This window comes from Lithobates pipiens, unplaced genomic scaffold, assembly GCF_037356315.1.
Source record: "Lithobates pipiens isolate NorthernLeopardFrog02 unplaced genomic scaffold, aLitPip1_a1.2 Scaffold_18, whole genome shotgun sequence".
In the NCBI taxonomy this organism is placed as follows: domain Eukaryota; kingdom Metazoa; phylum Chordata; class Amphibia; order Anura; family Ranidae; genus Lithobates; species Lithobates pipiens.
In genome coordinates this window covers 617,624,813-617,641,915 of record NW_027507758.1, presented here as the reverse complement: position 1 = coordinate 617,641,915, position 17,103 = coordinate 617,624,813, and the positions used below count along the sequence as shown (strand labels likewise).

Here is a 17,103-nt window from a genome sequence, read left to right as displayed (position 1 = left end):
CATTCCAAAAAGGCCCCACCATCCCTGTGCTGAGTTCCTGGGTCTGTACACCTGCTTTGCCCATTACAAAAAGGCCCCACCATCCCTGCCCTAACTTCCTGGGTCTGTACACCTGCTTTGCCCATTACAAAAAGGCCCCACCATCCCTGCCCTAAGTTCCTGGGTCTGTACACCTGCTTTGCCCATTACAAAAAGTCCCCACCATCCCTGCCCTAAGTTCCTGGGTCTGTACACCTGCTTTGGCCATTATGAGGGGTTCTCACCATCCCTGTGCTGAGTTCCCAGGTCTGTACACTTGCTATGTCTATTATGAGGGGTTCCCACCATCCTTGTGCTGAGTTTCTGGGTCTCTGCACCTACTGTGCCCATTATGAGAGGTTTCCTCCATCCCTGTGCTGAGTTCCCGGGTCTGTACATCTGCTGTGTCCATTATGAGGGGTTCCCACCATCCCTGTGCCAGTCTTCTGGGTCTGTACACCTTCTGTGCCCATTATGAGGGGTGCCCATTATGAGGGGTTCCCACCATTCCTTCCCTGAGTTCCCAGGTCTGTACTTCTGTAATGCTCATTATGAGGGGTTCTCTCCATCCCTGCACTGAGTGCCTAAATCTGTACACTTGCTATGGCCATTAAATGGGGTTCCCACCATCCCTGCACTGATTTTCCAGGTCCGTACTCCTGTTAAGCCAATTATGAGGGGTTTCCACCATCCCTGTGCTGAGTTCCCAGGTCTGTACACTTGCTATGTCTATTATGAGGGGTTTCCACCATCCCTGCACTGTGTTTCAGAGTTTGCATATCTACTGTTTCCATTATGACGGGCTCCCACCGTCCTGTGCCAATTTTCTGGGTGGGCACCCCTGCTATGACCACTATGAGGGGGTGCCACCATCCCTGTGCTGCGTGTCCAGGTCTGTACACCCACTGTGCCCATTATGAGGGGTTCCCACAATCCCTGCTCTCAGTTCCTGGGTCTGCACACCTGTTTTGCCCATTATGAGGGGTTCCCACTATTTCTGCTCTCAGTTCCTGGGTCTGCACACCTGTTTGCCCATTATGAGGGGTTCCCACCATTCCTGCTCTCAGTTCCTGGGTCTGCACACCTGTTTTGCCCATTATGAGGGGTTCCCACAATCCCTGCTCTCAGTTCCTGGGTCTGCACACCTGTTTTGCCCATTATGAGGGGTTCCCACCATTCCTGTGCCAAGTTCCTGGGCCTGCACATCTTCTGTGCCCATTATGAGGGGTTCCCATCATCCCTGTGCTGCGTTTTTGGGTCTCTACACCCGCTGTGCCCATTATAAGAGGTTCCCACCATCCCTGCTAGATTATGTATTTATTTATTTATATCACAAAAAGGAGTAAACTATGCCACTGTCATTTTATGTCACTTTTAGAGCTTTCAAGGAAAATATGAAGTCAGCAGCTTACTCCTCCAATTATAATAATATCATATCACCCTTGAGTGAACTAAGCCTCTGGATCAAGCACCTAAAGGATAAAGTAAATGGTAGCTCTTCAGAGGTGGTCTGACTGAGCCCAGCCCTGTCTCCATGGAGCCCACTCCGGACATTGAAGGCATCAGAGCTCCAGAATGGTTACCGCGTGCCTGGACATGGTTAGCATTGATGAAGCCTAGAGTCCTCCAAATCCCTCTAGAGCAGTGATGGAGAACCTTGGCACCCCAGATGTTTTGGAACTACATTTCCCATGATGCTCAACTACACTGCAGAGTTCATGAGCATCATGGGAAATGTAGTTCCAAAACATCTGGGGTGCCAAGGTTCGCCATCACTGCTCTAGAGGTAGAAGATTTTATCCTGACAGCCTATACAGGGTTCAGGGTGGGAGTGGTGGAGCACTGGATTTGTGGGTGATCATTTGGAATGGTTTGGCTGTAGCTCTGTAGCTCCTCTACCAACGGTATAGCCTCCCAGGTGACCTCAGCGGGTCAAGAGTTGCCTTGAAGCCTTTGAGAGCTCCATCACCTCAGAGGAACATTGGGTGTCATTGACAGAGGTCCATATCCTCTGAGAGAAGGATCTCCAGAGGATGCAGATGCATATTTGAGGCTACGTGGAGACACAGAGGCACACTTGGAGTCACTGGATGACACAGGAGGCATCTGGCAATGCCCAGGCAAGCTGGTGGTCTTGTGTGTAATTTATAATTCGGTCACTATTTATATTATCTCCATACAAGGTGGCAGCTTTGAAACAATATGGCATGAGATGGAATTCCCCTTTAAGAGACACACAATAGGTAGTAGTCAGTGCAACATTTTGTATTGTTTGCAGTGAGAAATTATATACAAGACACAACAGTGAAGCCCGTACCTGCTACCATATATATATATAGATCCTTGAATATACCTCTGTGCCTCCACCTAATCTAGGCTGTCAGCAGCTTCAAATGAGGGTGCAGCTGGCAGGGCTGCTTCATTGGTGGTGAGCATGGGAGGGCGCCTTCGTAGGTGGGGGGTAAGGGGAGAACTGATTCATAGTGAGCATGGGGAAAACTGCTTCACAGGTGATGAGCATGTGAAGTACTACTTCATAGGTGGTGAGCATGGGGCGAACTGCTTCATAGATCTTGAGCATGGGAAGAACTGCTTCATAGATTGTGAGCATGGGGAGAACTGCTCTATAGATGGTGAGCATGGGGAGAACTGCATCATAGATGGTGAGCATGGGGAGAACTGCTCTATAGATGGTGAGCATGGGGAGAACTGCTCTATAGATGGTGAGCATGGGGAGAACTGCTCTATAGATGGTGAGCATGGGGAGAACTGCTCTATAGATGGTGAGCATGGGGAGAACTGCTCTATAGATGGTGAGCATGGGGAGAACTGCTCTATAGATGGTGAGCATGGGGAGAACTGCATCATAGATGGTGAGCATGGGGAGAACTGCATCATAGATGGTGAGCATGGGGAGAACTGCTCTATAGATGGTGAGCATGGGGAGAACTGCTCTATAGATGGTGAGCATGGGGAGAACTGCATCATAGATGGTGAGCATGGGGAGAACTGCTCTATAGATGGTGAGCATGGGGAGAACTGCTCTATAGATGGTGAGCATGGGGAGAACTGCTCTATAGATGGTGAGCATGGGGAGAACTGCTCTATAGATGCTGAGCATGGGGAGAACTGCTCTATAGATGGTGAGCATGGGGAGAACTGCTCTATAGATGGTGAGCATGGGGAGAACTGCATCATAGATGGTGAGCATGGGGAGAACTGCATCATAGATGGTGAGCATGGGGAGAACTGCTCTATAGATGGTGAGCATGGGGAGAACTGCTCTATAGATGGTGAGCATGGGGAGAACTGCTCTATAGATGGTGAGCATGGGGAGAACTGCTCTATAGATGGTGAGCATGGGGAGAACTGCTCTATAGATGGTGAGCATGGGGAGAACTGCATCATAGATGGTGAGCATGGGGAGAACTGCATCATAGATGGTGAGCATGGGGAGAACTGCTCTATAGATGGTGAGCATGGGGAGAACTGCTCTATAGATGGTGAGCATGGGAAGAACTGCTCTATAGATGGTGAGCATGGGAAGTACTGCTCTATAGATGGTGAGCATGGGGAGAACTGCTCTATAGATGGTGAGCATGTGAAGAACGGCTTCATAGGTGGTGAGCATGGGGAGAACTGCTTCATAGATCTTGAGCATGGGAAGAACTGCTTCATAGATTGTGAGCATGGGGAGAACTGCTCTATAGATGGTGAGCATGGGGAGAACTGCTCTATAGATGGTGAGCATGGGGAGAACTGCTCTATAGATGGTGAGCATGGGGAGAACTGCTCTATAGATGGTGAGCATGGGGAGAACTGCATCATAGATGGTGAGCATGGGGAGAACTGCTCTATAGATGGTGAGCATGGGGAGAACTGCTCTATAGATGGTGAGCATGGGGAGAACTGCTCTATAGATGGTGAGCATGGGGAGAACTGCTCTATAGATGGTGAGCATGGGGAGAACTGCATCATAGATGGTGAGCATGGGGAGAACTGCTCTATAGATGGTGAGCATGGGGAGAACTGCTCTATAGATGGTGAGCATGGGGAGAACTGCTCTATAGATGGTGAGCATGGGGAGAACTGCTCTATAGATGGTGAGCATGGGGAGAACTGCTGTATAGATGGTGAGCATGGGAAGAACTGCTCTATAGGTGGTGAGCATGGGAAGAACTGCATCATAGATTGTGAGCATGGAGAGAACTGCTCTATAGATGGTGAGCATGGGGAGAACTGCTCTATAGATGGTGAGCATGGGGAGAACTGCTCTATAGATGGTGAGCGTGGAGAGAACTGCTCTATAGATGGTGAGCATGGGGAGAACTGCTCTATAGATGGTGAGCATGGGGAGAACTGCTCTATAGATGGTGAGCATGGGAAGAACTGCTCTATAGATGGTGAGCATGGGAAGTACTGCTTCATAGATGGTGACCGTGGGAAGAACTGCTTCATAGGTGGTGAGCATGGAAAGTACTGCTTCATAGATGGTGAGCATGGGGAGAGATGCTTCATAGTTGGTGAACATGGGAAGTACTGCTTTATGAATGGTGACCACAGGGAAATTTGCTTGATAGGTGGTGAGCATGAGGAAAGTTGCTTGATAGGTGGTGAGTATGGGGAGAACATCTTCATAGGTGGTGAGCACGGGGAAAGCTGCTTCATAGGTAGTGAGCATGGGCAGAACTGCTTTATAGGTGGTTTGCATGGGAAGAACTGCTTCATAAATAGTGAGCATGGGAAAAGCTGCTTCATAGGTGGTGAGCATGGGGAAAGCTGCTTCATAGGTGGTGAGCATGGGGAAAGCTGCTTCATAGGTGGTGAGCATGGGGAAGAGATTTTTCATAGGTGGTGAGCATGGGGAAGAGATTTTTCATAGGTGGTGAGCATGGGAAGAACTGCTTCATAGGTGGTGAGCTTGGGAAGAACTGATTCATAGATGGTGAGTATGGGGAAAGCTGCTTCATAGGTGGTGAGCATGGGAAGTACTGCTTTATAGATGGTGAGCATGGGAAGAACTGCTATATAGATGTTGAGCATAGGGAGAGATACTTCATAGGTGGTGAACATGGGAAGTACTACTTCATAGGGGGTGAGCATGGAAAGAACTGCTTCATAGGTGGTGATCATGGGAAGAATTGCTTCCCAGATGGTGAGCATGTGGAGAGCTGCTTTGTAGATGGTGAGCATGGGGAAAGCTACTGCATAGGTGGTAGCATGAGAAGAGCTGCTTGATAGGTAGTGAGCATGGGGAGAACTGCTTCATAGATGGTGAGCATTGGAAGAAGTGCTTCATAGGTGCGGGTGTGTGGCTGGTGAACATCTAAGAGAGTTGCTTCACAACTAAGGGTATCTGACAGGGTCACTTCATAGATGGTGGGCATCTGTCAGGGTTGCTTCATTGGTGGAAGAGTAATTTTATAGGTGGGGCATCTGACAGGATACTTTTATTGGTGGGGAGCATTTGGCAGAGTATAAAGACTTGGTAGCATGGCAGGTCAGTCTGCCAAGAGACCCACTTTAGGAGTAATGAGTGTGACTTATCCTCCACTGTATAGACCAGGCCCTGGTAAGGGCTGGACACTGCTGGACAACAATAGGCTGTCTCAGTACAAAGGTCACCTCCTGATTTAAAAAAAAAAACATTGTAAATCCCGGAAAATACTTTAGTACTAAGGCAAAAAATATTGATAATATCAAAGCTGAGCCCTGACTGGATGGGTACTTTGGGTAGGCACACTGGACATCATCCTGTAAGATCGCCTATAGCAGAGCCCTGCTTGGCTGGGTACATTGGGTGGGCACATTGGACACCATCATAGGGGAATCACCTTTAGCAGAGCCATGCCTGGGCATGTACCTTTGGTGGGAACACTGGTCACCATCCTTTGGAGGTCACCCATATCAGAGCCCTGCCTGGGGTTGGAACACTGTGTGAACACACTGGACACCATTCTGTGAGATCACCTATAGCAGAGCCCTGGTTGGATGAGTACATTGGGTGGGCACACTGGACATAATCCTGTGGATGTAACCTACAGTAGAGCCCCGTCCGGTTGGGTACACTGAGTGGGCACATAGGACACCATCCTGGGGGATCACCTATAGCAAAGCCCTGCTTGAATCAGTACATTGGGTGTGCACACCGGACACAATCCTGTGGGCGTCACACATAGCAGAGCCCCTCTTTGGTGGGTAAACTGGGTGGTCACATTGGACACCATCAGAGGGGATCAACTTTAGCAGAGCCCTGTCTGGGCATGTACCTTTGGTGGGAACACCGGTCACCATCCTGTGGAGGTCACCCATATCAGAGCCCTGCCTGGGGGTAGAACACTGTGTGAACACACTGGACACCATTCTGTGGGATCACCTATAGCAGAGCCCTGGTTGGATGAGTACATTGGGTGGGCACACTGGACATAATTCTGTGGATGTAACCCATAGTAGAGCCCCGCCCAGTTGGGTACACTGAGTGGGCACATTGGGCACCATACTGTGGGAATCAATCACCCATAGTAGAGCCCTGACTGGGTGAGTACACTTGGTGGGCACACTGGACACTAGCCTCTGGGGGTGACCAACAGCAGGGCCCTGACTTGGCGCATACACTGGGTGGGCACATTGGACACCATCGTGAGGGCTCACCTTTAGCAGAGCCCTGCCTGGGTAGGCACCTTTGAAGGGCACACTGGACACCATTCTGTGGAGGTCACCCATATCAGAGCCCTGCCTGGGGGTGGAACACTGAGTGGGCACATTGGACACCATCATGGGGGATCACCTTTAGCAGAACCCTGCCTGGGCAGGTACCTTTGGTGGGCACACTGGTCACCATCCTGTGGAGGTCTTCCATATCAGAGCCCTGCCTGGGGTGGAACACTGAGTGGGCACATTGGACACCATCATGGGGAATCACCTTTAGCAGAGCCCTGCCTGGGCAGGTACCTTTGGTGGACACACTGGACACCATTCTGTGGAAGTCACTTTTTGCAGAGCCCTGCTTGGGCAATACACTGGGAGGCATATTGGACACCATTCTGGGGGATCACCTGTAGCAGAGCCCTCCCTGGATGAGTACATTAGGTGGGTAAATTGGATATCACCCTGTGGGAATCCCCCATATTAGAGCCCTGACTGAGTGGGTACACTTGGTGGGCACACTGGACACTATCCTCTGGGGGGTCACCTACAGCGGAGCTCTGACTGGGCACATATACTGGGAGGGCACATTGGACACCATCATGGAGGATCACCTTTAGCAGAGCCCTGCCTGGGCAGGTACCTTTGGTGGGCACACTAGACACCATCCTGTGGGCATCACCAATAGTAGAGCCCTGCCTAGGCTGGTACACTGGGTGGGCACACTGAACACCATCCTGTCGGGGTCACCCATAGCAGAGACCTGTCTGGGTGGGCACACTGCACATCATTCTTTGGAGGTAGCCCATCTCAGAGCGCTGCCTGGGCATACTGGACACCATCCTGTGGATGTTACCCAGAGCAGAGCACTGCTTAGATGGAACACTGGGTGGGCACACAGGACACCATCCTGTGGAGCAAGGAAGCATTGCATTAGATGCTTCTGTCTATGATTCTAATAGAGATGATCTTCCAACATGGTGACTATTCCCTTAAGGGCAGGAAGTGAGGAATAATGTACCTTATGGGACCTTGCATAGCAATATAAGCCTACAAAGGATGGTGGGAACCCCTCATAATGGGCACAGCAGGTGTGCAAATCCAGGGCACTAAGCACAGTTATTTCACCAACAGAGTCCTTAGAAGATAGAGTTTAATCCACCTAACACAGAGGCCCTGTGACATCCCTGCTTAATCTGGTATTAGAGGTTAGAGGTAAATCCAATAGAATTCCTTGGTCTCTGCATACACTGAACTCTGATATAGTCTAGGCTTGTCTCATGAAATCTCTTCACAATGGCAGATGGGTTACAAGGATGTGACAATGGGGTACAAGGGTCCAGGCCGCACCCGGTGTGTTTCAATCTGCCTTACGGAGCTTAGTTATGGAGACTTCCATGACTAAGCCCATTGGGTGGGGTGAAATGCGTCGGGGGGAGCATGGTCTGGACGGAGCCTTGGCTGAGGCTGCTTTTACTACAGAGACTGTTGGACTTTGTCGGTGTGCAGCACCTGGGATAGTCTTTCTTCATATTGCATTCATCAAAAGGAGACGGGATCTCCAGTGGGAGTCACCGGATTTGGTTAGACAGGAGCCTGGAGCGGCACCCTGTGTGGGTACGCAGTGCCATATGCTTTATTTAATGCTATGTGTTTGTATCTCATGTGCTACCATATCAGTTCTGTATTATACCTACCGTATGCTTTGTTTATTAGTGTGTGTGTCTGCAGTTCATGCACAAACCTATCGGTTGTGTAATATAACTGCCGATTGTACCTACAGACAGGAAGTCTCATATTCATGTGGATCCCCCTCCTCTCCTTCTCTTGGGTCAGGGCTCTTTTGAAATATCTCCTTGACCCTCCTACTCACCCTTGTCATTCTACCCCACCACTGTTCATCTGCCAGAGCCCCAGATCTAATCTGTGGGTAACCTCTAAATCGGTATTGGAGCTTACAGAGTTAATGACCTGCCCCCCCCCCCACTGAGCACTGCTTCCTGGAAAGAGAGGAGAAGGTCACATGGTCTTCCCATACCCGGAAGTACTATCTTTTTCTGAGGTCTCCCACAGCTGAACAGAACAGGAGGGGAGTACAACAAAGATTAATATCAGCAGGCCCGTCGTGAGAATCTGAAGGGCAAATGACAGATTCTTTTTTGATCGCCAAAAACTACTCTGACCAATGATGGCTGACCAAAGGTTTCTATTTTTGGGGGGGGGACTTGAATCGGTCCGATCACCAAAACTGGAATCACACAAAGCTAATTCGGAGATGAATTTTATAAATAAACTAATCCTGTAGCATATGATAGACATGGACTCAGAAATGGAAACAAGGGGTGTAATGAATGGAAGGAGATGTCCACATTTGGAGACACATCAGTGAAGAACACATACAACCAGACCCTCCCTCTGTCCCTGCAAGTTCCTAGATTTGGCACAAGCCCACCTCTACCACCAGGCGGGCTGAAGTCTTTGTTGTGTAGGGTAATGCACATCCCAGATTTGGATAAGAAGTGAGTTTTTGGCTTATTTTTTGGAGTCGAGGCTCTGCACCATCGATGGTCACTTCCCTACTGAATCGAAAATGATGCGGTTCTGTTCGGCCTGCTGCTTCTGGTTCTGGTTCTTTGCTATCTCGATCATCTGTCGGAGGATGTGAAATGTCAAGTCAATGGAGATCGGAGGGTCTTCTCTCTTCAGGCGGTCAGAGAAGACTTCCAGGAAGGTCCTACCCGATTCCTCTGGCCGGTTCTCCTGGTAAAGGGACTGCAGAACATCAAGGATGGGTGCAAGGTCCTGGACAGTCATTGGGTGGTCAGTAGAAAGAGAACCTTTACTGAGCCTCAGTTGTACACGAGAATCACCTCCATTCAACTCTCTCTCCCTCAGAAAGTAGAGAAGAGCCTGAGCACCCTCATTGTTTACTAACCCGTCCAGACGTAACCTCGGCCCTTCAAACAGACCCCTGTCCATGGGTCGGGCTTTGACTTGAGCCGTTACAATCAGGTAGCAGACAAGAAGCATGGCCGGAGCTGCCTTCATGGTGGAGTGGCCCCTGGGACCTAGAAGATAAAGGAAAGAGAAAGGACTTTGAGAAGGAGAAGAGATGTAGGGTCTTAAATGGTCAGTTCAACTAAAGTAGATGTCAAGGTGGTAGATTGAGTCACCCAATAACTCTGATTAACTCCTGGTAGCAGTGCAGGGACAAGGCCATCTAAAACAAAGGGGGGGGGGGGGAGGGGGGCATGTCAAACTGAGCCCCCCCCCCCCCAAAGTGAGCATTATGTGTTAGCAAAAAGTCCCCCCTCCCCCCAAAAAAATAAATAAATAATTGAGCATTAATCTGCATGCTTACACTCAAAGAATAATAAATTCCCCCTCCTCCCAGAGCAAATCTGCCCTCCTGCTGAATCTTCCCCTCCAAACACAAATCTTTGCCCCCTCTCCATCACTCCTCCCAGCTCAAATCCTCTCTCTCCTCAAAACCCCCAAGCACAGATTTCCCCCCCCCAAAAAAAATGCCTTTCTTAGCACAAATCCTCTACCCCCTCAAATCTCCCTTCACAGTACATATCCTCTCCTCCCACAATCCAAATCCCCCCTCCTAGCACAAACCTTCCCCCTCGCACCCCCCCCCCCCCCCAATTTTTCCTCTGGGCACAAAACACTGCCAATCATACCTACTAGCGCAAATCCCCCCCCCCCATAAAAATGTCCCCTCCTTGCACAAATCCTCTCTACCATATCACTTCTTCTAGCACAAATCCTCTTTCCCCATCCCCCTCCCAACACAAATCCCCCAAATCACCTTTCCTAGCACCCTCCCAACTCCTCCCCACCTAGAACAAATCCCCCTTCCACCTCACATGATGCTACAGTGCCTAAGGTAGGCATCGCTCCTGCCCACCCCTTGGGAGCCCCTCACTATGGGCACAGCAGGTGCAACTCAGCACAGGGGTTGTGGGAACCCCTCATAATGGGAACTCAGAGCAAGTATGATGGGAGCCTTTTCAAAATGAGCACAGCAGGTGTGGACAGCCCGGGAACTCAGCAAAGGTATGGTGGGAACCCCTCATAATGGGCACAACAGATGTGCAAACCCAAAATATCAACACAGGGGTTGTGGGAACCCCTCATAATGGGAACTCCATAATGGGAAGGATGATGTGAGCCTCTTAAAATGAGCACAGCAGGTGTGCATAGCTGGGGAACTGAGCAAAAGGGATGATGGGAACCCCTCAAAATGGGCACAACAGATGTGCAGACCCATAAAATCAGCACAGGGCTGATGGAAAACCTCCGGTTTGCAGGTGTGCAGAAACAGAAACTCAGCACTGGGATGGTGGGAACCTTGCATAATGGGCACAGCAAGTGCAGAGCTGGGAACTCAGCACAGGGATGGTGGTAACCCCTCATAATGGGCACAGCAGGTGTACGGGCCCAGGAACTCAGCACAGGGATGGTGGGAACCCCTCATAATGGGCACAGCAGGTGTACAGACTGGCAATTCATCACAGGAATGGTGGGAACCCCTCATAATGGGCACAGCAGGTATGCAAATATGTAATTGGTAATTTTTCTGCAAAACTGGTTGCTTGTCCCTAGTCTATACAGGTTGTGCAGTACATGGTTTTAAAAGGTCATACTACAGGGCCCATTATGGAACTGCCTGAGAACTGTAGACAGGTGCAGTCTGCTTCCTCCACTGTAGGTGGCGCATCAACAGCAGCAGCATTGCAGTTGAATGGGAAGTCAAGAGGAATTTGGCTCCTCTATGGTTTCCAAGGTCAGTGGGGAAGCTATTTGATTGGATGCTGCCACCTCATGTGACTCTGGCAGCCATCTTGGGTCAGGCAAAGTCTATTTAAGGCCCTGGCTGCCAGGCTTGGCATGCATTCCGCATGTGTGTAGTGTAGGGACAGGCCACCCGTCTGTCCATCAGGGACAGTAATTAACGTCAGGGAGAGGTTCCAGGCAAGTAGGGAAAGGGTAGGGACACGCCATCTTTCCTGGAAACCTCCCCACTTGTATACGGATCAGCCAGGCCGCATTCCACCCTTCAAGACAGACACTGTAAGCACATCTGAGACCTGCTCCACTACACACTGCTGATATAATCTGTGAGTGTTCCTGGTCGGGTGTCTTCCCGTCGGGTGTGTTGTGAATTATTGGATTCTACATTAATACAAGTTCTGTTCTCTGCAACTGGACTGAATGTTTACTACCACTGCACCATACTGCAACTCCCCACAACTTGTGAACAGTGTATACAGGGACTGCCCCTGCCTGCCTGCCAACCTTCAATGTATACAGAGAGCCCCCTGCCTGTGGACTTGTTATCCCCTTGTAGCACCCTGATGTTTATGCAGGGTTGCTAATAAATTTACCTGCCAGGTATAGTTGCCTTGGCTAATTGATAGGAGATCAATTAATTCCACCCTAATTCTGGAATTGCTGCACTACTCTCTTCTGTCACTAGATGGCCGGGTATCTGGTGGCATTAGATAAGACAAGGGCATTGCAAGGACAGATTAAGAATAGATGGAGTATCTCAACCAATTGGCGGGGATCTTATTGGGTCCCTTGGCCTGCTGTGAGAACCTATTTATTCGGGTGAGGTCAGGTGATCGGGGTTCTGTGCCACCCGGATGGCTGTCTGGGTGGACATGTGTTGTATTGCCCTGGGCTGCTAGGCCAGAGCCTAAGGCCTATCCTGGGGACATCTGGCTGCTAGGCTGTCTAAGGGCCTATCCAGAAGCAAGAGAGCAGCATAGGTTTGGGACTGCAGCTTGCAGTCCAACCAGAAGTGATGGTTCTGCCGGTCGGAGAACCTGTCGTAGTCAGAGGTAGAGGGGAAGCTGTCGCCACTAAGGGACCATCCACCTTGTTACCAGGGACCACTGTGAGTAGCTGAAGCAAGTACCGGAGCAGTGTTCTCACCAACCGGGGACGGTGAAGAATCGGGAAACGTCAAGCCAGGGACCCAGCCAGCGGAGGTGACTCTTGCAGAGCAGCCTTGTGTGCCAAGCCAGGGACCCAGCCAGCGGAGGTGACTCTTGCAGAGCAGCCTTATGTGCCAAGCCAGGGACCCAGCCAGTGGAGGTGACTCTTGCAGAGCAGCCTTATGTGCCAAGCCAGGGACCCAGCCAGCGGAGGTGACTCTTGCAGAGCAGCCTTATGTGCTAAGCCAGGGACCCAGCCAGCGGAGGTGACTATTGCAGAGCAGCCTTATGTGCCAAGCCAGGGACCCAGCCAGCGGAGGTGACTATTGCAGAGCAGCCTTGTGTGCCAAGCCAGGGACCCAGCCAGCGGAGGTGACTCTTGCAGAGCAGCCTTGTGTGACAAGCCGGGGACCCAGCCAGCGGAGGTGACTCTTGCAGAGCAGCCTTGTGTGCCAAGCCAGGGACCAAGCAGGCCAGTGGGGTAAGCTTGAGAAGTATCTTGGATGTCAAGCTAGGGACCCAGCAGGGGCACGGGGGTGACGCTTGAGGAAGATACTGAGTGAGAAGATTGGAAGAGCTCAGGAGATCCAGTGGCAGTGGGAGAGACTGGGAGCTCAGTTGAGTGAAGATCTACAATAGGAGATTGTAGAGGAAGTGAAAGAGTTCATTGCAATCTTTGTTAGGAACTGTTCAAGATTGTTGCATTAGGAGACAGCGTACCTACACATGCAGATGTGGCGTGCGGCTGGGTGCCTTTCCCTGCATGGCTGTCTAACTCCTAGAAGTCTGGGAGTCTGCTTATTAACATTGCAACTACTAAAGGGTGTCCTGGCCCTAACCCTCTCTCCCACAGTTCTGTTTAAGAGACAATAAATCTCTTTGCATTCAAGAAGTGTCTGGCACCCATGAATCTACCTTGCATCACACCCACCATGCCTCGTAACCCACTCTACATAGAAGGATGTCAGCTATCTCTAACTCTGGAGGTTCTCATTAGACTAAAGGGGACCCAGGACTTGGCTACACCCTCATACAGGGTCCCATGCCTGCCTGTAAAAATTGTACTACAAAGACCCCCTACCTTCCTGACATTTCAATACTCTTGGTAGGTGTGTAGTCAAACAATCCCAGTAAGGGGAAGTTGAGGCAAGCAGACCACTTAGAGATGTGTATAGGGGGTTCAGAATCTATTGCTGCTATAGAAGAGTGGAATATCATTGTGCAGGAATTGTTATATCTGCCTGGTTGTGTCTTGGATGATCATCATGGGAGGTCTGACTGTGACAACTGTGTGATCACTCACCTCAGGTGACAATTGGCACAGAGGAGATGAAATGACCGTATAGCTCCCATACATCTTACAATGGGATTGTAATATTTCCCATTTCAATCAGTCTTTCTAATGAGGTTTGTATCCTAGTACGACTTTCCAAACTTTCTAAACAAAGGGCCAATTTACTGTCCGTCAGACTTTAGGGGGCCAGACGGCGGCCACTGGGAGCATAAAAGGTCCCAAAGTCAGTGGGAAAAAAATAATGCCCCATCGTTTGTTTCAGTTGGAGTAATTGTACCCCATTATTGGTGTCAGTGGGACGAATTGTACCCCATCGTTGGTGTCCTTGGGAGGAATTGTGCCCTTCATTAGTGTCAATGGGGGGAATTATGCCCCATTGTTGGTGTCAGTGGATGAAATATTGCCCCAAGGGCCAGATAAAAGCAAGCAAAGGGCGGCATCTGGCCCCCGGCTGCAATGTGGAGACACTGACTTAGACTATGAAACATTGGAACACATAGCAGTATGGCAAAGGGAGAAAAAACAATGGTATAGAGGCAGAAAGGGATGTGTGGTGGGGTCTCCATTTCATATAGTATCATTACTAGGCAGAGCTCTGCCCTGGGATTGACACAATACATATGTACTCATGTTGTGCTATACCCAGTATATGACTATAAAGATTGTACACGGACCACAATTCTACACAGAGGGATCCCTGACAAATGGGTAATGAGTATCTATTGTGTATTGCAATCAGGGAGTCAAGATCCTTTTAATATAATCGAACAGAGCAGGCAGAAGTTTACAGGTAGATGACCCCCCTTATTACTTTAAGCTATGTCTAATACAGTAATCCAGGTACCTTCTGTACTACCTACCCTCTTCTTTCTTCTTCTACAGCCCTATAGATAAGTACCCTATATACCTTCTCAACCCCTCCTTCTACAGCCCTATGGATAAGTACCGCATATACCTCCTCTACCCCTCATTCTACAGCCCTACAGATAAGTAATGCATATGCCTCCTTTATACCTCCTTCTGCAGCCCTATGGATAACTACCCTATATACCTCCTCAACCCCTCCTTCTACAGCCCTATAGATTAGTACTGCATATACCTCCTTTGTCCCTCCTTCTACAGCCCTAGCTAAGAAACCTATATATCCCCTCTACCCCTCCTTCTACAGTATATCCCTATAGGTAAGTACCCTATATAGTTCCTCTACCCCTCCTTCTACAGCCCTATAGATAAGTACCGCATATACCTCTCTACCCCTCCTTCTACAGCCTTGGATAAGTACCCTATATACCTCCTCTACCCCTCTTTCTACGGCCTTGGATAAGTACCCTATATACCTCCTCTACCCCTCCTTCTACAGTATATCCCTATATGTAAGTACCCTATATAGTTCCGCTACCCCTCCTTCTACAGCCCTATAGATAAGTACCCTATATACCTCCTCTACCTCTCCTTCTACAGTATATCCCTATAGGTAAGTACCCTATATAGTTCCTCTACCCCTCCTTCTACAGCCCTATAGATAAGTACCCTAAATACCTCCTCTACCCCCCCCTTCTACGGCCTTGGATAAGTACCCTATATACCTCCTCTACCCCTCCTCATACAGCCCTAGATAACTACAATATATATATCTTCTACTCCCATATACCTCCCTTCCCTCCTTCTTTAACAGCCCTAGATATGTACCCCATATACCTCCTCTCCCTCCTTCTTTAACAGCCCTAGATAAGTACCCCATATACCTCCTCTCCCTCCTTCTTTAACAGCCCTAGATAAGTATTCCTTTTCCCCCTATCCGCCTCTTTTTACAGCCATAGATAAGTATTCCTTTTCCCCCTATCCACCTCTTTTTACAGCCATAGATAAGTACCCCCACATTCCTGTACACCCTTTTCCCTCCTGTCTACAGTCATGGATAAATACCCAACACCCCAATACACCCCGTTTTCCTTATCCTTGAACAGCCCTAAAGAAGTACTCCTCTTTTTACAAACCTAGATAAGTACTCCCTGCCCCATACAACCTCTCTTTAGGTTTCTTTTACAGCCCTAGATAAGTACCCCCAATCCCCTTATACTCATTCTATCTCTATCTGAGAGTTCTAAATAAGTACCTCAAGCACTCATACACTCCCCATTCCTCCGTCCTTCTACTCCACAGAGTCATAGATAATTACCCCACAACCCCATACACCCCTCCTTTCCTCTCCTTCTGCCCTAGAGGGTCCTGGATAAGAGCCCCAAAACCCCTATACAGCCCATCTTCCTCCTCCTTCTGCACCCCTAGACTCCACTTTCCTCTTGGCTCCCATCACTCCTATCTTACCTGGGTGTGGAGGTGCAGAGCACAGCTGGAAGGAAGGATGGTCCCCAGGTGCAGGAGAAGCAGAGAGGTAGACAGGTGCAGGAGAAGCAGGCAGGTAGATATGTGCAGGTAGGTAAACAGGTGCAGGCAGGCAGACAGGTGCAGGAGGGATGAGGTCAGTGTGCAGCCAGTCAGTAAGAAAGTTGTGATCCAGATGAAGATAAGATCAGGATAGACAGGTAGTGAGCTCTGCTCTCTCCTCCCCACTTATATATTAGAATTCTCCCACACTGACGTCACAGCTCTGAGCATCATCCTTCATCACCTCACCGACTGACTGCACACCAGGGAGTCACCGCATCATACCCCCCCACCTCCATACACTTAATCAGAGTCATACATATTTGATCACAAAGTCTGCCAGGGGACAGAGGAGAGGGGACAGGGGCTACAGAGACTGAGACTCCCCAGAGGAGAGGAGATGGAGACCTCCCTGGAGGAGAAAAGACAGGGACCCCAAAGACTGAGACCCCCAGACGATAGAAGACAGAGAGCCTAGAGACTGAGACCCCCCAGAGGATAGAAGACAGGGACCCTAGAGACTGAGACCCCCCCCCCCCCCAGAAGAGAGGAGAGAGGGCCCCCTGAGACTGAGACCCTCAAGAGTAAAGGAGACAGGTGCCCCAAAACTGAGACCCCCCAGAGGAGAGGATATAGGGCCCCCCAGAGACTGAGACTCAACAGAGGAAGAGGAAAGAAGACAAGGGTCCCAAAGACTGAGAGCCCCCCTCCAGGGGATAGGAGACAGGGACCCCAAAGGCTGACCCCCCCCCCCCCCCCAAAGGAGAAGAGACAGGGACTCCAGAGACTGAGACCCTCCAAAGGAGAGAA

At 49.8% G+C, this 17,103-nt stretch overlaps 1 protein-coding gene across 1 annotated transcript; it reads right to left on the bottom strand.

Annotated features, from left to right (window-relative positions):
* Positions 1-8,928: 8,928 nt before the first annotated feature.
* On the bottom strand, positions 8,929-16,439 carry UCN (urocortin). The gene is made up of 2 exons (XM_077490393.1): positions 16,234-16,439; positions 8,929-9,731 (listed from the first exon to the last, which is right to left on the bottom strand). Exon 2 carries the CDS (start codon positions 9,709-9,711, stop codon positions 9,232-9,234), a length of 480 nt encoding a protein of 159 aa, XP_077346519.1. The 5' UTR covers positions 9,712-9,731; positions 16,234-16,439; the 3' UTR covers positions 8,929-9,231.
* Positions 16,440-17,103: the final 664 nt, after the last annotated feature.